The sequence below is a fragment of the Oncorhynchus kisutch genome, linkage group LG1 (assembly GCF_002021735.2).
Source record: "Oncorhynchus kisutch isolate 150728-3 linkage group LG1, Okis_V2, whole genome shotgun sequence".
Classification (NCBI taxonomy): Eukaryota; Metazoa; Chordata; class Actinopteri; order Salmoniformes; family Salmonidae; genus Oncorhynchus; species Oncorhynchus kisutch.
In genome coordinates, this window is record NC_034174.2 from 34,150,302 (window position 1) to 34,174,576 (window position 24,275).

Genomic DNA, 24,275 nt, shown 5'->3' on the forward strand with positions numbered 1-24,275 from the left:
CCCCCCCTCTTCCTGGTAGGGGATTTCAGTTTAAAAATAGATTTTTATTTTCAACAATACCTAATTTTTATCAACCAAATTTAAAATTTTAGTGTAGCTTTTAAACAACGTGTCTTCATTCAGAACTGCTTGAAATCATATTTTATGCAAATCAGTTTTTCAACTAAGTGAGAGCATGTCATTAAATGGCAAAAAGCTAAATTGACAACAGTAGTACATGTTGAGATGTACTTTTTAAAGCATAACCAGTATCCAATACTTATTGGTACCTAATGAAATAAAATTACCTTTTAATATGTCTAATATATTGTTCTCTGTTGGAAGGCTCCAACAAAGCTATTGAGTCATGATCTGATCTGCACAGATGAGTCAACATTACATATATACTTTCTGATTACTTTAGACTGCACAGCCATAGAGTACACTATATATACAAAAGTATGTTGACACCACTCAAATAAGTGGATTTAGTGGATACAATCTTCATAGACAAACATTGGCAGTAGAATGGCCTTACTGAAGAGCTCAGTGACTTTCAACGTGGCACTGTCATAGGATGCTACCTTTCCAACAAGTCAGTTTGTCAAATATCTGCCCTGCTCGAGCTGCACAGGTCAACAAAGTGATGTTATTGTGAATTGGAAACCTCTAGGAGCATCAGTGTTAAAGTGGTAGGTCACACAAGCTCACAGAACAGGACCAAATCAAATGTATTTATATAGCCCTTCGTACCTCAGCTGATATCTCAAAGTGCTGTACAGAAACCCAGCCTAAAACCCCAAACAGCAAGCAATGCAGGTGTAGAAGCACGGTGGCTAGGAAAAACTCCCTAGAAAGGCCGAAACCAGGCTATGTGGGGTGGCCAGTCCTCTTCTGGCTGTGAAGGGTGGAGATTATAACAACATGGCCAAGATGTTCAAATGTTCATAAATGACCAGCATGGTCAAATAATAATCACAGGCAGAACAGTTGAAACTGGAGCAGCAGCACGGCCAGGTGGACTGGGGACAGCAAGGAGTCATCATGCCAGGTAGTCCTGAGGCATGGTCCTAGGGCTCAGGTCTTTCGAGAGAGAATTAGAGAGCATACTTAAATTCACACAGGACACCGGATAGGACAGGAGAAGTACTCCAGATAGAAAAAACTGACCCTAGCCCCCCGACACATAAACTACTGCAGCATAAATACTGGAGGCTGAGACAGGAGGGGTCAGGAGACACTGTGGCCCCATCTGATGATACCCCCGGACAGGGCCAAACAGGAAGGATATAACCCCACCCACTTTGCCAAAGCACAGCCTCCACACCAATAGAGGGATATCTTGAACGGAAACCAGTGTAGGGAGGCTAGCACTGGAGTAATATGATCACATTTTTGGTTCTAGTCAGGATTCTAGCAGCCGTATTTAGCACTAACTGAATTTTATTTAGTGCTTTATCTGGGTAGCCGGAAAGTAGAGCATTGCAGTAGTCTAACCTAGAAGTAACAAAAGCATGGATTAATTTTTCTGCATAATTTATGGACAGAAAGTTTCACCCAACATCAGTGCCCGACCTCACTAATGCTCTTGTGGCTGAATGGAAGCAAGTCACTGTAGCAATGTTCCAGCATCTAGTGGAAAGCCTTCCCAGAAGAGTGGAAGCTGCTATGTGAGCAAGGGGGGGACCAACCAACTCCATATTAATGCCCATGTTTTTGGAATGAGATGAACAGGTGTCCACATACTTTTAGTCATGTAGTGTACATAATTGATGCCTGGACCATTCAGTTTCACTTTAATCAGAGTTTTCAGATTATATATGACTTGGATTGGGGAGGTGTGTTGGAAAAATAACATTTGCTTGATAAGATTTAAAAGGAAGCTTACATGGACGGAAAGTGTGACCCATTTTTCTATTACAAACAGCACCCATAGACCTACGTGATTGTAGACATGCCTGAACATAGCTGAACATAGGTATATAATTCCAACATAAAATATGATTTAAATTTCAACGATTTCTGCCTACATCGCCCAGTGAGCAGTGAGCTGAGCAAGTGGCGATTGAATATGACGTTCCATTTTGTTCTATAAAGGCCCTCCCCTTTCTTCGTCACGTCCTCTTTCAATTTGGTGTCTTCGCTGTAGAGGTAAGAAACATTGAAATATGTCCCAAAACAAATCCAACTGAATCACTAGTAATTGTTTGCCATCCATTACATCCAACAACTGTGTTATCTTTAATTGCAGACACATCTCCACAAGATGAGAGCAAAGGTGAGTTGATAAAAATCTAACTCTATATTAGCGGGCTTTTGTTTGGCACATTGTCACGAAGCAGTGGCTAGCTAACTAACGCTACACAAACATGTCTCTTAACGACAACGTGCCTAAATAGTTGGCTTCCAATTATATTATGGAAACATTGGCAGTATCCAATATTACTTTTAAAGGGGGAAACGCTTAATTGGCGCACTAGTTAATTTTGAATGTTAGATATACAATTTGCTTCATACATGGCGTATTGGTTGTTTGCTAGCTTGACCACGTTGGCGAACTAGGTTTCACGGCCCAATGGCGCACCCGGTACTAGCAATATTACTTGTAATGCATTTTGTAGATTTCAGGAATGGCTTATATTAGCAGGATTAATTATACTGTTCACCAGTGCCATGCCTACTGCGTGTTTGTATGGTCTTGACTCTTAACATTGTGACGCCAGATATTCACGTGTCTTCCTGTTTAGATCCGCAGCTTGTGCTGTAAACATGAATGATTGTTTGGTTGTGAGTCTTTAAATTGACTTAAGTGTTATTTTGTTTTTAGTGGAGGAAGAAGCGTATGCGCAGGTAAGGATCATTTCCTTAAAGGATTTTCATCTTAATGCTACTTTGTTTATTTTCGTTCAGATATGCATTCTACTCAAGTCTTCTGTTAACATGGACACCGCACATATTTGCAATCTACTACAATAGATTTGACAACTATGTATATGACTTTTTCAGGCTCATACGAGTTCAATTCAGGGTGTATGTTGAATGTTTGTTAATTTGGTGTCGCAGGTAGTCTAGTGGTTAGAGAACTGGGCTAGTAACTAGTTTGCTGGATCGAATCTCCACGATGACAACTTAAATATGTTCTACTCCAGAACAAGGCAGCTAACAGCCTACTGGGGAGCAGTGTCATTGTAAAAAAATATATATATATTTATATAAATAAAAATCGGTAACTGACTTGTCTATTTTTAAATGGACATCACATTTAAATGAGTACATGACAATGGTGGGATTAATGCTAGTCATTGTTGGGAATTTTACAAACTGATATGGTGTGTAATGATGCAGCCCTGGTCACTAATTGACACTCTGGTCTTTGTAGGCTGAAGCGTAAAAGGCGAAAGATGAGGCAGAGGTCCAAGTAGACTGGCCCATTCCCCTACTGCTGTGACTGTTTTTCTCCGCCCACTCCAAGCCCTCTGAAGCCAGCGGTCCATGATTTGAAAAGAGCTGAACCATGGTGGTCTGACGCTGGTCTCGTTGGTGTGAAGGACAGATTCTGCCTACCCAGCCCTCTACTCTGCCAATGGCTCCTGGCCGTTGACTTCTGCTAGAATCTCTCCTGTCGTTAAACTCTGGCCTTTTACCACCTGCACAGCTGATTTGTTGTAAAGACCATAATAAATATTTGGTTTACTAACTACATTACAGTCTCTGTAAACATTGATTCAGGTTCAAAACTTATTTTATTGGTGACACACATTTAGTAGATATTGCGGGTGTAGTGAAATTCTTATCTTTTGGTCCACCCAACTTGCACTACACTTAATGCTTTTGATGTTGGAAACTAATATCTAGTGAACCAGTTGATGCTTTTAAATCCCCGTTGCAGTACATTTTGGTTTACATTTGTACAGTTATAGACTTTGAACTGCCCTGGGGATCAGTAATATAGTTGAGGTTCCGGCTTAACTTCTCTGGCATATGAAGATGACATTGGCAAGAGGCCTTGTACTATTGTGCCTGTCCTAACCAATGACTTGCATTCAGTTGCACAAACCCTTTCTGGAATAATGGTACTATGACAATCACTTGCAGGTATATCTTGTTTGATGCAAACTGGAAGGACTGGTCTGTGGGGCCATCTAATGGCTATTTGAGGCAAACAGCTAATGGGAACATGTCTTCAAAACTTAAATTAAGTTCCTGAACAGTGGTCTTCCAGTGTGCCAAGTTCTCTTAGACCCCTGATTGGCATGTTTCCTCTGATCCTCTTAATGGCATTCTGGCAGGTATGGCACTGCTTGTGACTGGAAGGTGCAGACAGCCCAGCGCAAGGCCTGAAACTGCCAAAGACACTTCTGTGCTGCTGTCCATCTGTTTCTATCCCCAGGCAGTAAGACTTATATAGCTAACTACTGCTTTCCTGTCCACATTGATTGCCATTAATATTTATCCTGCTACTGGTAGTTAAAATAAACTAACACATGGAATCGTGTTACCAAAAGAGTGTTAGAGAAATCAAAAATGATTATCTGAATTTCTTCAAAGTAGCCACCTGTTGCCATGACAACTTAGCATATTTGGCATTCTCTCAACCAGCTTCATGAGGAATGCTTTTCCAACAGTCTTGAAGGAGTTGGTACTTTTCCTTCAATCTGGTCCAACTCATCCCAAACCATCTAAATTGGGTTGAGGTCGGGTGATCTGATGCAGTACTCCATTCCTTGGTGAAATAGCCCTTACACAACCTGGAAGTGTGTTTTGGGTAATTGTCCTGTTGAAAAACAAAATAGTCCCACTAAGCCAAAACCAGATGGGATATCGCTGCAGAATGCTGTGGTAGCCATGCTGGTTAGGTGTGCCTTGAATTCTAAATAAATCACTGTCACAGGCAAAGCACCTTCACACCCACCATGTTTTGCGTTGGGAATCACACTTGTGGCGATAAATCTGTTCACCTACTCATCTGGCAAAGATGGTTGGAACCAAAAATCTCTTGTGCACTCATCTGACCAAAGGATAGATTTCCACCGGTCTAATATCCATTGCCCATGTTTCTTGGCCCAAGAATCTCATAGTGTCCTTTAGTGGTTTCTTTGCAGCAATTTGACCATGAAGGCTTGATTCTCGCATTCTCCGAACAGTTGATGTGTCTATAACAAACAGAAGCATTTATTTGGGTTGCAATCTGAGGTGCAGTTAAGTCTAATGAACTTATTCTCTGCAGCGGCGGTAACTCTGGGTCTTTAATGTGGCAGTCCACATGAAAGCCAGTTTCATCATAGCGCTTTTGCAACTGCACTTGAACAAATGTTCAAGGTTCTTTTTTGGGATTGACTGACCACGTTTTAATGATGGACTGTCATTTATATTTGCTTATTTGAGATGTTCTTGACATAATATGGATTTAGCCCTATTTGGTAAAATACCATCTTCTGTATACCACCCCTGCCTTGTCAGAATGCCAAGTGTGTGCAAAGTTGTCATCAAGGCAAGGAGTGGCTGCTTTGAAGAATCTCATATAAATCCTATTTTGATTTGACACTTTTTTTGGTTACTACATGATTCCATGTGTTATTTCATAGTTTTGATGTCTTCACTATCTTCACTACAATGTAGAAAATAGTCAAATAAAGAAAAACCCTTACATGAGTAGGCATGTCCAAACTTTCGACTGGTACTGTATATTCTTATGCGCAACGCGGAGTGCCTGGACATAGCCCTTAGCTGTGGTATATTAACCATATACCACAAACCCCCGAGGTGCCGCCTTATTGCTATTTTAAACTGGTTACCAACTAATTCGAGCAGTGCAAATAAATGTTTTGGCATTCGAGTGGTATACTGTCTGATATACCATCGACTGTCAGCCAATCAGCATTCAGTGCTCGAACCACCCAGTTTATAAATGACCATTAATATATTACCATAAGTATGTATATATTCCTGCTACCAGTCACTTTTCAGCCTGGTTTACATGTATATTCCACTACCAGTCACTTTTTATTTATAAATCCACCTCAACCGCTCCAGTACCCCTTAACATTTAGTAAGGTACTGGCAGTGACCTGTATGTACTTGCATTCTCGTGTTTCTAACTCACATTGTAGTTTTTGTGTGGTTGACATTTCTTATATTGTTGGGAAAGAGCTATCAAGGTACAGTTTTACACCTGCTGTGTCCTGTGCACGTGGCGAATAAACTTTGAAACTTGAAAATAATAATTTTCTTGACCCCAAATGTATAATTAATTTGAGAACCGGAATACAAGACTAGCTCCTTCCACTGAGGGACGATAGTGAGTCGTTTTCGACACATATCCTGCGTTAAGACACCACTGAGAAAGAAAAGTCGAAACCATTTTTTTTTTACAGTCTGGTGTAAACAGAAGGATATGGCCGACGAGAGGGGTGCAGGCGACAACAATATCAACGACAACATGGGCAACCAACTACAACTCTTACCCGGTAAATGTGTCTTCAATTGAATTGCATTGGTAGACTAGTGTACTGAATACGTTGGTTATTGTAAATGGTAAAGCCTCGTTATGCAAGCCAAAATCTGTTTTGTATTCTGCAAAGAATCGAGGCCACACCACTTCAAGTGACAGAGCATAATCAGCTCACTCAATCGCTGTCGCAGTGAAGCACTTTTTTTTTATCTTGACGGATTGATTGCTTGTTTTATCATTTGTAATATCTTGCTAGCTAGCTATGGAATTGTTTCAACAGACTGTAATTAAACTGTCTATTTAGCTGGCTAGCTACCATGTATGCTAATGTGATTTAATCCCAGTTGATAGTCATGTCAGTCTACTTACACTTGGCATTAAAATGCATCAGCTTGCCAGAGCTAGGTTTTCTGGTCTGTGTGTATGATCACTGGTAATCATCATCTAAATGCATGTCCAACAGGTTATGCTATTGTCAACACGATGACTAAGGGAAATACTTTAAAAAAAAAAATGTTTTAACAATGGGGTCATTTGAAGTAAAAGAGAAAGTACATATTTGCTTGTTTAAGTATGTATTGCTTGCCACTGACTATTATAGAAAATGAAGAGGAAGAGGAGAATGAGATGGAGACTGAGGACCGTGACAGTGAGGATGCAGAAAAACCAAACATAAACTTTGACCCCAGTCTTCCAACTTCACATGCTGTGGGTTTCATATTTACTTCTACAAAGTATTGTTGTGCAGCTGTATCAGTATTCAGTATGGGGTTTTCTACACACACAGTACTAATTCTTCTTTCCGTATCTGGGAAATGCTTCCCTTCTGCCTTTTAGTCACTTAGTCAGTAATTTATTCAAATAAGCAGTGCAGTTAGATTTGCCTACTGATTCCAGTAGTGCTGTTTCTTAATGTATCTGATAATGTCTCTCCCTCTAATGCCCCCCTTCCCTCCCAGTACCTGGGCTCAGACATGGAGGAGTTTCATGGGCGCACAGTGCACGATGATGACAGCTGCCAGACCATCCCAGTGCTGCCGTTCACAGCTGTCATGCTGATCCCAGGACAGACCCTGCCGCTGCAGCTCTTCAGACCGCAGGAGGTCAGCATGATGCGAAGCATTATCCAGAGAGACCGCACCTTTGCTGTTCTTGCACACAGGTATGGCGGGAGAGAGGAGGAGGAGAATGGGAGAGGGGGACAGGGGGGAGAGTGTATGGGTTCAGAAAGAGTGGGAATCGTAATGGGCTGCATTCCAATTGGCTACCCCTCTCCACAAAGTTTTCTCTTGCTCATTCTCCGTCATGTATTAGAATACATTGGATTGGTGTGTATTGCACTGTGTTTGAGCATGGCTAGATTAGAGCACAGTAGGGTGTTGCTAAATAGATGTGTCTGTACCCCCCCCCAACTCCAGTGAAACAGGCGAGGTGCAGGCAGAGTTTGGGACGACGGCTGAGATCTATGCTTACCGGGAGGAGCAGGAGTACGGCATTGAGACAGTCAAAGTGAAGGCAGTCGGGCGGCAGCGGTTCAAGGTCCATGAGATCAGAACCCAAGCAGATGGGTGAGTGGAACTAAATGTTACTGACCAGATCAGAACGACCTAAATCCTCGTAGAACCTGGGCATAGTAATGAGTAAAACGGCTAATAAGACACAGACCAACATCTATCCAATCTGACTTTCATCATCATTCTCAGGTTCATAAAGGCATTATCTTCATGGCCATATACAGTTGAAGTCGATAGTTTACATACACTTAGTTTGGAGTCATTAAAACTTGTTTTTCAACCACAAAATATAGTTTTGTCAAGTCTGTTAAGACATCTACTTTGTGCATGACAAAAGTAATTGTTTACAGACAGATTATTTCACTTATAATTCACTGTATCACAATTTCAGTGGGTCAGAAAGTTACATAGACTAAGTTGACTGTGCCTTTAAACAGTTTGGAAAATTCCATAAAATGTCATAAATGTCTGATAGACTAATTGACATAATTTGAGTCAATTGGAGGTGTACCTGTGGATGCATTTCAAGGCCTACCTTCAAACTCAGTGCCTCTGCTTGACATCATGGGAAAATCAAAAGAAATCAGCCAAGACCTCAGAGAAAAAACTGTTGATCTCCACAAGTCTGGTTCATCCTTGGGAGAAATTTCCAAACGTCTGAAGATACCACGTTCATCTGTACAAACAATAGTACGCAAGTATTAACACCATGGGACCATGCAGCCGTCATACCACTCAGGAAGGCGACGCGTTCTGATTCCTAGAGATGAACGTACTTTGGTGCGAAAAGTGCAAGTCAATCCCAGAACAACAGCAAAGGACCGTGTGAAGATGCTGGAGGAAACCGGTACAAAAGTATCTATATGCACAGTAAAACAAATCCTATATTTTAGCAAGGAAGAATCCAATGCTCCAAAACCGCCATAAAAAAGCTAGACTACGGTTTGCAACTGCACATGGGGACGAATATCATACTTTTTGGAGAAATGTCCTCTGGTCTTATGAAACAAAATTAGAACTGTTTGGCCATAATGACCATCGTTATGTTTGCAAGCCAAAGAACGCCATCCCAACCGTCGTGAAACACGGGGGTGGCAGCATCATGTTGTGGGGGTGCTTTGCTGCAGGAGGGACTGGTGCACAATTATGTGGATATATTGAAGCAACATCTCAAGACCGCAGTCAGGAAGTTAAAGCTTGGTCGCAAATGGGTCTTCCAAATGGACAATGACCCCAAGCATACTTCCAAAGTTGTGGCAAAATGGCTTAAGGACAACAAAGTCAAGGTATTGGAGTGGCCATCACAAAGCCCTGACCTCAATCCTATAGGAAATGGGTGGGCAGAACTGAAAAAATGTGTGCGAGCAAGGAGACCTACAATCCTGACTCAGTTACACCAGCTATGTCAGGAGGAATGGGCCAAAATTCACCAAATCTATTGTGGGAAGCTTGTGGAAGGCTACCTGACATGTTTGACCCAAGTTAAACAATTGAAAAGCAATGCTATCAAATACTAATTGGGTGTATGTAAACTTCTGACCCACTGGGAATGTGATGAAAGAAATAAAAAAGCTCTTTTACTCTTTTAAGCTCTTTTACTATTATTCTGACATTTCACATTCTTAGGATCACCACTTTATTTTAACTGACCTAAGACAGGGCATTTTTACTAGGATGAAATGTCAGGAATTGTGGAAAAACTGAGTTTAAATGTATTTGGCTAAGGTGTATGTGAACTTCCGACTTCAACAGTAAGTAGAGATTATGTATGTATGAACAGGAAATATTTTGTAAGTGATACCATAAGTAACCACAAGATGGAAAACTCACTTTATTTGTATTATCTGAGTGGGAAAGCACATAAGACACTATTCCCTATAAAGGGTGGACAATCATATATCCTCGAAGACAGTGGTAAACCAATTGTTTTGTGACCAGCAGTATATAGTTACAGCAGTGTTTCTTTCCCAAATACATGGTTGTTGAGAGTTAGAATAGTAGAATACACAAGGTGTAATATCGAAATTTGTTTGTGCATAAGCAATTCCTTTTGGTGTTTCAGTCACTAACCAGGTTTCCATCCAAACCGTCTCTAACCAGAATAGAAATAGGAGTGGGAAGCCCCGGTGCACAACTGAGCAAGAGGACAAGTACATTAGTGTCTAGTTTGAGAAACAGATGCCTCACAAGTACCAAACTGGCATCTGCAAAACACCAGTCTCAATGTCAACAGTGAAGAGGCGACTCTGGAATGCTGGCCTTCTAGGCAGAGTTGCAAAGAAAAAGGCATATCTCAGACTGGCCAATAAAAAGAAAAGATTAAGATGGGCAAAAGAACACAGACACTGGACAGAGGAACTCTGCCTAGAAGGCCAGCATTCCGGAGTCGCCTCTTCACTGTTGACGTTGAGACTGATGTTTTGCGGGTACTATTTAATGAAGCTGCCAGTTCATTACCAGTCAAAATTTTGGACACACCTTTTCTTTATTTAGACCTATTTAGACTATTTTCTACATTGTAGAATAATAGTGAAGACATCAAAACTACAAAATAACACATGGAATCATTTAGTAACCAAAAAAGTGTTAAAATATATTTTATATTTGAGATAATTAAACGTTTCCACCCTTTGCCTTGATGACAGCTTTGCACACGCTTGGCACTCTCAACCAGCTTCATGACGAATGCTTTCCCAACAGTCTTGAAGGAGTTCCCACAATGCTGATCACTTGACTCCTTATCCTTCACTCTGTGGGTCAACTCGTCCCAAACCATTTCAATTTGGTTGAGGTCGGGTGATTGTGGAGGCCAGGTCATCTGATACAGCACTCTTATCACTCTCCTTGGTCAAATAGCCCTTACACAGCCTGGAGATGTAACTACATGATTCCATATGTGTTATTTCATAGTCTTCAGTATTATTCTACAATCTAGAAAATAGTTAAAATAATGAAACTCTTGCATGAGTAGTTGTCAATTTTTGACTGGTACTGTACATGTACACTGAACTCAAATATAAACGCAACATGTAAAGTGGTCTCATGTTTCATGAGCTAAGATCACAGAAATTGTAAATACACACAAAAAGCATATCAAGAATCTGATTAAACAACATAATTACACAGGTGCACCTTGTGCTGTGGACAATAAAATGTGCAGTTTTGTCACACAACACAATGCCACAGATGTCTCAAGTTTAGAGGGAGTGTGCAATTGGCATGCTGACTGCAGGAATGTCCACCAGAGCTGTTGACAGAGAATTTAATGTTCATTTGTCTACCATAAACCGCCTCCCACGTTGAATTAGGCAGTACATCCAACCAGCCTCACAACTGCAGACCACATGTAACAACGCCAGCCCAGGACCTCCACATCTGGCTTCTTCACCTGCGGTGTCATTTGAGACCATCCACCCGGACAGCTGATGAAACTGAAGAGTATTTCTGTCTGTAATAAAAACCCTTTTGTGGGGAAAAACTCATGCTGATTGGCTGGGTCAGCTCCCTAGTGGGTGGGCCTATACCCTCCCAGGCCCAACCATGACTGTGCCCCTGCCCAGTCATTAATTGGGGCCTAATTTATTTAGATTGACTGATTTCTTTATATGATCTGTAACTCAGTAAAATCATTGAAATTGCTACATGTTGGATTTATATTTTTGTTCAGTATAATAATCATCATTCGAAATAAACTTGGAGTAACGCAATGAAATGTTCATCCCACTATGACTTGGGAAAACATGCAGTTTATTCTGCTACATAATAAATAAGTTATGATGAACTTCAAATAGTGGTCAAAGTGCAAGTTGATGAGCTTGATGGTGGTTTCCAATAAATATCATGGGGCTTATCCTGTTGACATGATGATCGATGCTTGGCTGCACTTTTAATAATCCATAATAGGCATCACTACAGACCCTGGTTCGATTCCAGGCTGTATCACAACCGGCCGTGATTGGGAGTCCCATCGGGCGGCGCACAGTTGGCCCAGCATCGTTTTGGTTTGGCTGGGGTAGGCCGTCATTGTAAATAAGAATTTGTTTTTAACTGACTTGCCTAGTTAAATAAATACAAAAATACCCACACTATTTTTGCGAGCTGTTGGCTAGAGAGCACGTGCCAATACCAGAGTGGGCACATTCACTATCTAACGCTACATTTATTGTGACAAAACCATCAGTTGTGATGGAAATCCATTTAACAAGCCCAATTTTATTGAACCACATCTCTGGTGGGAAAATGTGCGTATTTGTTTTAGGCAGAATTTATAATATTCCCATGAAAATCTGTCGCCAATTGTATGGAAACCAAGCTAGTGTCAGTCAGCTAACACTTTTTTGATTGGTAAATTAGTTGCGCCAGCTATTTAATAAGTAATCCTGGCTGAATACCGACCGGGCACGAAGCCATTGATTTTGTTAGTCATTGTCACTCACTCAGATGTTATATTAACATGACATAAGTCATGGCAAGGTGGGTAGAATTGCAGGATGTTATCTGTGAAAGTGAAGCTCTGGTTTAAACTGGCATTGTTGTTCTGTAACACAGTTTATTCATAATTTAATCTACATTTTAACTGAGGAACTTTAAATTGAGGAACATTTTTGCTGCAACTAAAGTTTCTGCAGATAGGGAAGGTGCGGACATTTCAGTTTCTTCATTGAATATTTAAATACCTCACACAGTTCAGTTCATATTACGTTCCAACATATGAGACATGGAAGAAGAACAGGCTGCTGCACCTGGTTATTATAGAGGTCAATTGCTCACTAATTAAGCTGTTCTAGGACTTTACTTCACTAAGATCCTCACTGCCATGGAAACCCCATGTGTTCCATGTACATTAATAGTGTTTATAATGATATCTCTCACGTCTTCAGTCGGTCTATTCATTAGTAGGTGTACATAGACCCCCTGAGCTCAAAACAATTTGGACCTGTTGGTGCACTTGGTGACTTACCTATGATTATGTGTCGGCGGTCATTTACCCTATACTGTGACCACCCTGCGATCTATACACCCTGATGACCTCTTCAACATATGTCTACTGTTTATTAGCATTGAAATAGTCATCAGTCACACAGAGAAAAGACAATACATATCATAGAGTACATACATCCATGGATGTATTCATCTCAAAGGCAAGCCTTTCTCCTCTGACATGGTTATATCACTGTAAATTGAGAAAATGGACTTGAATCTATCTTGTTGTATTTTCCACAATTTAATCAATTTAGTCAGTCACCAGACTATTTCATTGAAGGAGCCTAGTTTAAATGTAGGCCTAAAATATGAGGTTATTAGCCTACAGCCTAGTGAAAATGACATTTATTGTAGCTCACCTTTTGACTGAAATATGTCAGCCAGCTTGTTGGCCCTTTTCTCTTCTCTTGCACCTGGCTGTCAATGTAATTTCATAAGGTTGTGGCTGTTTTTACTTTATGGTAACCTGCTTGTGATGACTTTGTCACTGGGAACATATCCAATTCTCTGCTAAACAAACCGACAAGCAAATAGGCCTAGTAGCAGAGATTCAGCACCATGGATAGCGCAGTGGTTGATCGAATCACTGTGAATCTGACTAGTCAAGCCTGTGCACTCACTGTTGTTATTGTAACATGGAACAATGTAGCAGATGTGTATTTCCTCAAGCGCGTTTGTGTATACCGTGTAACTGCCGTTTTGTTAACACTGAGTAGCTGCCGTTTATATTTTGAGCATTTGCCAGTATCACAAAGCTAGTTTGGAGATTTGGGAATGCGAGATGGAGATTGCCTTCAGTAAATGTGTTGAGAGGTGGCGTGTAGCATGGAAATAATAGTAAACAATACAATTTAAAGTCATGCACGTAAGTGATGTTTTCTATTGGGGACTTTACGTTGAGTAGGCCTAAGCTAAATATGGTTGGCTGCTAGCATTGTGATGACTGGTCTAATGTATGAATGAAGCCAGAGAGTTAATATGTCCGGCAGGGTTCTCTCCAAAGAATGTAAGACTGGCGCTACGCCACCTTGTGGACTGGCTGTGCCACTATCAATTTTTTTAAATTGCAGGTACCACACCCTAATATGGTATGTTTGTACTCTGTGTCCAGTTTATGCAGCTATTCGCACAAGCTATCTGCAATTAGCACCCCTTCTAGGATGTTTTTATATCATCTGAGCAATGTTTGTACCAAATATCCTGCTTTTATCTGTTGCATAACAGTTTTTATGGTCAAATACCTATATTATGGAAGCCATTTTGGATTTACGCAAAACAAAAAACTATTCCTGGTAAAATGTTAATGGACACCCCTTCTGGGATGTTTTCATGTCACCTGAGGAATGTTTGCACCAAATTGCATGCTTTAATCCACCACGTAATGTTTTTTTCACTAAGGCCCCAGATTATCTCCTCTCTCTGATGAAGTATGCTTTTGCTCTGTAATTGAAATGCATAGTATACGTACCTAAGGGTTTATTCACTATCTTTGTTTATCTAGCCCCAATTCTCTCTCTGTCTTCTCTCTTGTCTCTTTTAGAATCAGACAGGCCAAGGTGCAGATCCTCCCCGAGCGGATCCTTCCAGACCCCCTGACTGCAGTGCAGCTCACGCCCCTGTCCCGCCTCCACATGCACCCCTCCTCCAGACCCCCTGCCCAGAGCTGCAAACAGGCCCAGCGCTGGTGGGCCACCTACCGCCAGGTCCGACACACATTATTCTTGTGGAAATTAGGAACGGGGGAGGGATGGAGTCAATGTTAATTGTTTGTTAGGGTGATGTTTGGATGTTGAAGATGCCGAGGAAATGTGGCGGTCTTCAGGCCGAGACATACAAAACATGAGATGTGTTCAAATCAAGGCCCAACCTTATGAAGTGTTCATATAAACTTGTTTTAGCTAGAACAGACATGCTTCTTTGTCATTTGGGAAAAGGAAACATATCCGGTCTTTATACAGTTGCTCACTCCTGAATGCAACCTGGCATCCCAGTGTTTGTGTTCAACAATGAAGATGAATGAAGAAGTTCTCTTGCTGAGGTGTTGTCTGTGTGTTTGCCTCTGTTCTCCTCAGAGGAAGTTCCACTGTGCCAACATGACCTCGTGGCCTCCCTGGGTCTACGCCCTCTATGACTCTGTGAGTACTGAATGCCCTGCTCATCTCTGCTCTGTAGCTTAGTGTGCTAACTTATCAGGGCTAGATAGAACTACTGTGTGTGTACAGACATAACATTTCCACTGGAACTTGATTGAGCTGATTTATTCCATAATGCGTTCCAGAGAAATACTGTAAGTGAGTTTAGTGACTGTTATAACACACATCCTGTTTGTAACATGGTTTCTTGTGTTTGTCTCCCAGGAGACTCTGATGAAGAGAGTGAAGAGACAGCTCCATGAGTGGGACGAGAACCTCAAGGATGATTCCCTCCCCACAAACGCTATAGGTACAACTGCCCTCTAAGCTATGTATATACACTGAACAAAAAAATTAATGAAATGATTTCAAAGATTTTACTGATTTACAGGTCCTATAAGAAAATCAGTCAATTGGAATAATTTTATTAGGCCCTAATTTATGGATTTTACATGACTGGGAATACAGATATGAATCTGTTGGTCACAGATGCCTTTAAAAAAAAGTTAGTGGTGTGGATCAGAAAACCAGTCAGTATCTGGTGTGATCACCATTTGCCTCATGCAGCGTGACACTCCTTCACATATCATTGATCAGGCTGTTGATTGTTGGTTCCACTCCTCTTCGATGGCTGTGCGAAGTTGCTGGATATTGGTGGGAACTGGAACGCTGTCGTACACGTCAATCCAGAGTATCCCAAACAGGCTCAATGGGGTGACGTGTCTGGTGAGTATTCAGGCCATGGAAGAACAAGGACATTTTCACTTGGTTTGGGGTTGTGAAGCCGGTTGGACGTACAGCCAAAATCTCTGGTCCACATACCTGCAGTCAGCATGCCAATTGCACACTCCCTCAAAACTTGAGACATCTGTGGCATTGCGTTTGCGTGACAAAACATCACATTTTAGCGGGGCCTTTTATTGTCCCCAGCACAAAGTACACATGTGTAATGATCATGCTGTTTAATCAGCTTCTTGATATGCCACACCTGTCAGCTGGATGGATTATCTTGGCAAAGGAGAAATGCTCACTAACAGGGATGTAAACATATTTGTGCTCAAGATTTGAGAGAAATAAGCATTTTGTGTATATGGAAAAGTTCTGGGATCTTTTATTTCAGCTCATTAAACATGGGACCAACACTTTACATGCTGTGTTTATATTTTTGTTCAGAGTATTTATGCCACCTAAAATCTTTAGAGTATTACTGTCAATCCCACGGAATTCAAATCCTGAACTGTAATATTCCTGCTCACCCTCCTTCCTGTCAGATTTCTCCTATAGAGTGGCTGCCTGTCTGCCCATAGATGATGCCCTTCGGCTCCAGCTGCTGAAGATTGGCAGTGCCATCCAGAGGCTGCGCTGTGAGCTGGACATCATGGCCCGGGTGAGCACAGACACATACATGTGCGCCCACACACAGAGCAAGAAATACACATCACTAAACCTTACAATTTAAAGGCCAGGCACACTGCTCAACACATGGACCAGGCAAGGACTTGTTCATCTGTGAGAAACACAGAGCCTTATCCTACTCCATTGAAGTTGAGGTCATTTAAAATGGTTAAGGGTTATGGTTATGGGTAGGAATGCCTCAAGGACCAATGATGGCACTGACTATCCACACACGGTCTGATATGTACCCCTAAACGCACAACACACATCCATCCAGCTGTACCGACTGACTCCCCGACTGATCTGTCTAACCTCTGACCCCCTACTCCTCCCTGCTGTTCTGTGGCAAACGCCCCTGTCTCCCTCTCTTCCATCTCCTCTCTCTTCCCTCTCCTCTAATGTTCTAGTGTTTATATACTGAACAAAATTGTAAATGCAGCATGTGACAATTTCAAGGGTGGGCCTGGGAGGGCATTGGCCCGGCCACTTGCGAGCCAGGACCACCCACTGGGGAGCCAGGTTCAGCCAATCAGAATCAGTTTTTCCCCACTAAAGGGCTTTATTACAGACAGAAATACTCCTCAGCTCCATCAGCTGTCCTGGTGGTTAGTCTCAGACGATCCTGCAGGTGAAGAATCCGGATGTGGGGGGTCCTGGGCTGGCATGGTTAAACGTGGTCTGTGGTTTTTAGTCTGATTGGACGTACTGTCAAATTGTCTAAAACAACATTACATTCTCTGGCAACAGCTCTGGTGGACATTCCTGCAGTCAGCATGCCAATTGCATGCTCCCTCAAAACTTGAGACATCTGTGGCATTGTGTTTTAGAGTGGCCTTTTATTGTCCCCAGCACAAGGTGCACCTGTGTAATGATTGTTTAATCATTGTTTAATCAGTTTCTTGGTATGCCACACCTGTCAGGTGGAAGGATTATCTTGTCAAAGGAGAAATGCTCACTAACAGGGATGTATTCAGATTTGTGCACCAAATTTGAGAGAAACAAGCCTTTTGTGTGTATGGAACTTTTCACGAAACATGGGACCAGCACTTGTTTGGTTTTATATTTTTGTTCAGGATATTTAGCCACTGCCTATATACTATATAGTGATGATCATTTCCCCTCTTAGTCGGTGGGTGGGAGATGCTGCCTTCCTTTGTGAACTCTCTGAAGCATTGAGAGCTCTTACAGTGCTACTTCCCTAAACCCTACCTCCATCATCACCCTCATCTCCACTCTGATCACTCCGAACCTGCACCACTGCTTGCTTGTCTCTCATCGTCCCTCAAAGACTCCCTTCAGTTCCAACGTCAACAGAAAAAGGTGCTCTGGCATATGTCTCAGGACTTAGGGCTTAAACTGCTTCCGCACTGCGTTCACCAGCCACAGCAGGAAAACTGGGAAGAGAGGCTTAGTGTCCACTTCTGTGGGAATTGAAAGTGGAATTATGTCTGGAATATAACAGCAATTGTCTGAATGTAAAGAAAGGAACAAGTATACCTAATGTTCTTCCTTATCCTCTCTGTTCATTCATATTTGGGCTCCCGAGTGGCGCAGCGGTCTAAGGCACTGCATCAGTGCTAGATCCGTCACTCCAGACCCTGGTTTGTTTCCAGCCTGTATCACAACCGGCCGTGATTGGGAGTCCCATAGGGCGGCGCACAAATGGCCCATCGTCCGGGTTTGGCCGGGGTAGGCCGTCATTGTAAATAAGAATTTGTTCTCAACTGACTTGCCTAGTTAAATAAAGGTTAAATAAAAATAGGGAGCGAGGGAGGAAGTGCATGGAGTTTCTATACATAAACATAAGGATGGTTGAGCATGAGACTCCCTCACACACGAAGACATGGCTCATGAGAATGTAGTCCTGTTGTACACTCCCAGTTTTTGTACTCTCATGATTCCAGAATGGTCATAGAAATGAAATGAGAATGGGATAATATTAGAACAGCAGAATCTCTATGGGCATGACTGTTAGATGATGGATGTGTGTGTCAGTATGGATATGTGAGGTAATTCTCTAGCTTCATTATTGTAGCTGGCTTTCTTTCCTCTGACTGAAGATAATAAGCACTCTCATGCAGCTGCCTTGAGAAAGAGGGTTATAAAGAGAAACACCTGGCCATTCTGAGGTGGTTGTTAGTACAGGCAATAACTACAGAGATGTTTGCTTCTGCTACAGAAGTCTGGTGGTTTGAACATGAAGTCACATTAGTGGTCTTTTTTTCCCACAGTGCACCTCGCTGTGTTGCAAGCAGTGCCAAGATACAGAGATCACCACCAAGAACGAGATCTTCAGGTGAGGGAGAGATGCACCTAGACTCTGAATAGTTTCTGTGTCTGTCGAGTAGTTTAACACTGGTTGTCAGAGTGAGCTGGTAGTGTGTGTGATGAGTGTTGCGAAACACAGGGACCCAAAAGCAGAGGCAATGAGCTTCTCCAGACCCATTTTTGGTTCTCTGCAGCCCTACTTGTGAACGGGCAGCTATACACTGAGTATATAGAACATTAAGAACACCTTCTCCTTCCATGACATAAGCTGACCAGGTGAATCCAGGTGATCCCTTATTGATGTCACTTGTTAAATCCACTTCAATCAGTGTAGATGAAGGGATCAGACAGGTTAAAGAAGGATTTTTAAGACTTGAGACAATTGAGACACGGATTGTGTACACACATTCACAGGGTGAATGGGCAAGACAAAGATTTAAGTGCCTTTGAGCGAGGTATGATAATAGGTGCCAGGCGCCCTGGTTTGAGTATGTTAAGAACTGCAACACTGCAGGGTTTTTCACACTCAACCGTTTCCGGTGTGTATCAGGAATGGTCCACCACCCTAAGGACATCCAGCCAACTTGACACAACTGTGGGAAGCATTGGAGTCAACTGGTCCAGCGTCCCTATGGAACGCTTTCAACACTTTGTAAAGTCCATGCCCCAACAAATTGAGACTGTTCTGAGGTCAAAAGGGAGGGTGAAACTCAATATTAGGAAGGTGTTCCTAATGTTTGGTATACTCAGTGTACATAACTGATGACTGATGTGTTTGATACAGTATACGTTTCAAACACACTAGATTAATGATGCTGTAGGTGCATTTGTACTCTGCTCAAATGAGAGCGATGAAGGAAGGATTAAGCAGAAGTTGTCTCTTGTTTGACATTCATCTAGTTCCATAACCTAGTTATCTAGTTCATCTGGTTTCATAACCATCTCTGTCTACTGTCCCATTCAGTTGGTCTAAACTGTCTGACCTGTACCTTACCACAGCCGTAGCCTCCTGGCCTGTGGTCATTGTAGTATGTTTGTATAATTTTAGAATTTTTGTAGTTTTAGAATATTTCTATACTTAAAAATGTTTGCATGTCAATTCAGCTGCTATTTGTACAATGTGGTTTAGACAATCACTTAAATTTTTTTTTACCATGTCTCCTCTCTCTCCTCCTGCAGCCTGTCTCTGTACGGCCCCATGGCAGCCTACGTCAACCCCCACGGCTACGTCCATGAGACCCTGACCGTCTACAAAGCCAGCAACCTCAACCTGGTCGGTAGGCCGTCCACGCTCCACAGCTGGTTTCCAGGGTAATGCCTCTCTTTACATGACACGCACAACAACAGTACCAGTCAAGAGTTTGGACACAACTACTCAATTTTCTACATTGTAAAATAATAGTGAAGACATCAAAACTAGGAAATAACACATATGGAATCATGTAGTAACCAAAAAGAAGTGTTAAACAAGTCAAAATATATTTTATATTTGAGATTCTTCAAAGTAGTCACCTTTGCCTTGACGACAGCTTTGCACACCCTTGGCATTCTCTCAACCAGCTTCATGAAGAATGTTTTTCCAACAGAGTTCCCACATATGCTCAGCACTTGTTGGCTGCTTTTCCTTCACTCTGCGGTCCAACTCATCCCAAACCATCTCAATTGGGTTGAGGTCAGGTGATTGTTGAGGCCAGGTCATCTGATTCAGCACTCTCATTGGTCAAATAGCCCTTACACAGCCTGGAGGTGTGCTTTGAGTCATTGTCCTGTTGAAAAACTAATTTTAGTCCCACTAAGTGCAAACCAGATGGTATGGCGAAGATGTAACATTCTGAAAGTATCTTAGGCCAACCAGCTTTCGCCAATTGGCTTCAGTTGGCCGGTGTGTGACCATTGCAAAAGTTGTTTGACTTTGGATAGCCTATCCTAACTAGCCCCATAGGGATATCCAAAGTGAAATCAAATTTAGCACGGTCAGTGTGCGTTCCACACCCATGTGTTTAGTGGGCATTACAATTGGGTCGTGTGCAGCTGCACTTCAAATTCAGTGTTTCCCTATATTCATTAGGCAGCGGTGATCCACCACTGCTAAATTGTTCCCGCCGCTTCAAAAAAGTATGTAAAGCATGTAATAAATAAAAAAACGTGTCATATTTGTAAATATATATTTCTGCCGTGGGCTCAATGACTGGAAGTCTATGGGAACAGCTAGAAATAGCAAATCACCCCCGATGCGCTGGATTTGTTTTTATGGGGAACACTTCAATTGATGATTACTTGGGTGCTGCCAGCTGTGGGCATGTTGGCAGGATTGAAATAAAATAAACCCACGGAAAGCTTACATCTCGCAAATCTCACTTTGGGACAATACTGACATTTTGTAGTCAATTTTGACACTAGAATACATGTTTCTGACTCAAATTATACACACAGGCTGTTTTCAAACTGAGAAGTAGTTTTTTTGGTTAATTTGCGCTTTAATACCTTATTTGGTCCAGGAATAATCTAAGCTGCTAAAGACTTGAAAACGAAAGTGTCTGGCCCCTTTGGTGTACTGTCATTTTTGGTATGTTGTCAATATACTACATTTATTTAGATTTTTTTACATAGTTCTCCTTGCAGGGATACCTTACACATACAGCAGCTGAGTGTGTGGGTGCCTGGGTACATAACATCAGGCTTGACCGAGGTATTGACGTAGAACCTGAACTGTTTGGAGAGAAGTGGAGCGCTCCACAGGCTTCTCAGTCGTTCTGTAACATAAGGCTCCTTCAACCAACGCCACTCCTGAGTGCTCTTCTCTAAAATGATCCCCATTATGCATTTTCTGCCTGAGACAATGCATTTGTGCCGGTGTTAGCCTCCAGTAATAATAATGACAGTAATAACGGCCTCCACTTATTCTCCTCGAGGGCTGGCACTGGTCAAGCTGAGTCCTATTCAAGTCCTCTCAGAGGGGAGGTATGGAGGGGGAGGGGGAAGAAAGGGCTTTTGCTCCACTCAACCTCTCTGTGCCACACTGCTTTTCTGGGGAAGGGTGCTTTTACAGCCTGTTAGCATAAGGTGTTCTGAGAAGACTTGTTGTAGAGAGAGCAACAGACCCATAAGATGGCAGTTTTAGGCTGTATACTGGCGTTTGGCATTTGAATTGCCAGTGCTGCTGGGTGAAACTTGTCATGCAGCCGCTTCAAATGGTATGCTGCTGCCAAGAAGAGGACACTGGGATACGTCTTAATTTGACAGGTGTCAGATGAGTGGCTGGAGGGGAGTGGTTTGTCTGTGTGCCTTGCTTCCATCTCCCGCCGCCGTTCCCACGTGAAAGCCAACAAAGGCTTTATGACAACAATAATAAGACATGTGGCATGCAGCACAAATGCATGAGGACTAATGTTCTTTCTGTTTTTCCTCTCTCCCTTCCCCATCAGGTATGCCTGGACGATTGCTCAGTGTCGTACCTGTGCTTCACACATGGGATGGAAGTTCACAGCCACCAAGAAAGACTTGTCCCCTCCTCGTTTCTGGGGCTTGACCCGCTCGGCCATGCTGCCCCGCATCCCCCAGACTGAGGGTGAGGAGGGGGATGAGGGCTCCCGCCTGCTCTGCCTGTGACAACATGGGGAACTCCCCTCCCCACCCCCCATGTCCCCAATGGCTCTTCGATCGCCCCACCCTGTCCACTGGGCAAGGGTCTCTATTTTAGTAATCGAGGCGTCCCGCCCAACCCCCTGACAGCCATTGCAGCACATTTATCATATTAGTGTAAAGGTCATCCTGCTTTAAAATGGCATTTTCTAACATAGAGGGGGGGAGCAAGGAGGAGGTGGGAGGGGTGTTTTGTTCCTGACTGCAGGGACACTGCTGATGGAATGCGTTGCACATCGACAGATAGATGTGGGGAATGGAGCAAGAGATTAGTTCTGCAACACAGCATATCTTCCCCATAGCATGCTACTCTTGACCTGTCTGTATGGCTGTCTACTGTGGTCTGTCTATCCAGCTTCTATGCTATTTGCCACAGACACGGCACTCACCGGTGCATTGCCACTTGCTCTTAAACATAGTGGGTGTGACTGCATGCGGTATCCAGCTAGGTGTATATAGGCTTATAGACAGCCATCAAGAGGACCTTCAGTACCCATAATCTATCTCTAAACAAACCAATCAATAGAAAGCCACTTGTGATTCAGGTCCACTGTTTGTCCTTGATGTGTTTCTCAGAGAAGCTCAGTTCAGCTGGATCGGTCATAGAGAGTTAAACCATGTCAAATCCACGGTTTATATGAAAGTATACTGCTTTTACAAGGATGTATCATGCCTTTGTTTCATATGTCCGTTGAATGCATATGATGGAGAAATTCGGAACATGAACAATGTAAGGAAGCTATTGCTTTATTTTGAAATGCGTGGAAATATATTATTTGATTGGTTTTCATATTTTCACATTGTCTAAAATGTACACTATATGTAATACACATGTAGAGATAGAGGTTTCTATTTTGAAACAGGTGGAGGCCCATTGAACTGCAAGACACTGTTCCTCTGAAGACAAGGAGTACCTCTGGTTAGTGAAGACTAGAGTTGGTTTGATGCCTGGTGTAATATAGACTTGGATAGCAGGGCACAAGGCAGTGGAGCCAGAGATACTAGAATTTCAGTCTTTCACCATGGTTCTATATGTGATGTTGCTGCACTAAGGGCATGGCTGGATGGCGTGCCTATGGTCCAAATCAATGTCTAATGAGCCACACAATTAAATGGACATTGTGTTAATTAACCTGTATTGGTTGAAAATGGCAACATTATATCAAGTGTTACCTACATAACTATATTTTTGTTGAGATCAATGTATTTGTTTTAAATTAAGAATTGTATTCCTTGCTGATGTACAAGGTTATTTTGGCTCATGTTTGTAAGTAACTAATAAGAATCAATGTAGCAATTCTGGTCTGACATAGCTGATTTATCTATGTAGAACCTCAACACTCTTGCCCCTCCCATTGCTGTGTATTTCCATTTTAGGACATGTAATACATGATTGATTTGTTCAGCTCGATTATCAACATTTGAGTAAAGTAATTCCACGCAATAAGAAATGTTCTACAATACGATTGGGATTGTCTTTTTTTTTTTTTTTTCCTTGAGTTTAGTTAAGATTTTTTTTTTTTTAAGTGTTTATATGTGATGTCCCAGTTGGTAAACCTTAAAGGTCCAATGTAGCCATTTTAATATCAAAACATTACGACCAGGAATGTGACTTTCCCAAAGCGCACCCTTTGTTGTCACCTCCCAGGGCATTATAACTGATTCTAGAGGCAGACCCAAAACAATGCTGCTGGAGGAGAGGGTGCCGGAGCGGTCTTCTAGTGAGGATTCAGATGCGCGCACACCACCCACCACCCACCACTTCCAAGTATATTACTCGCTAATGTTCAGTCCCTAGTTAACAAAGTCAACGAAGTCAGGGCAATAGTTGCTTTCCAAAGAGATATCGGGGATTGCAACATAGCCATGTTTCCGTGAAACAGACTAACTTGGGACATGCTGTCGGAGTCC

The 24,275-nt window shown here is 42.2% G+C and overlaps 1 protein-coding gene across 1 annotated transcript; it reads left to right on the plus strand.

The window, feature by feature from the left end:
• The first annotated feature begins 2,046 nt into the window (after positions 1-2,046).
• On the plus strand, positions 2,047-23,830 carry crbn (cereblon). The gene is made up of 14 exons (XM_020489517.2): positions 2,047-2,130; positions 2,231-2,257; positions 2,807-2,829; positions 3,359-6,446; positions 7,032-7,138; positions 7,390-7,592; positions 7,849-7,998; positions 14,468-14,630; positions 15,000-15,062; positions 15,285-15,369; positions 16,331-16,446; positions 18,686-18,750; positions 19,902-20,033; positions 22,148-23,830. Exons 4-14 carry the CDS (start codon positions 6,374-6,376, stop codon positions 22,329-22,331), a joined length of 1,341 nt encoding a protein of 446 aa, XP_020345106.1. The 5' UTR covers positions 2,047-2,130; positions 2,231-2,257; positions 2,807-2,829; positions 3,359-6,373; the 3' UTR covers positions 22,332-23,830.
• The last annotated feature ends 445 nt before the right edge of the window (positions 23,831-24,275 follow it).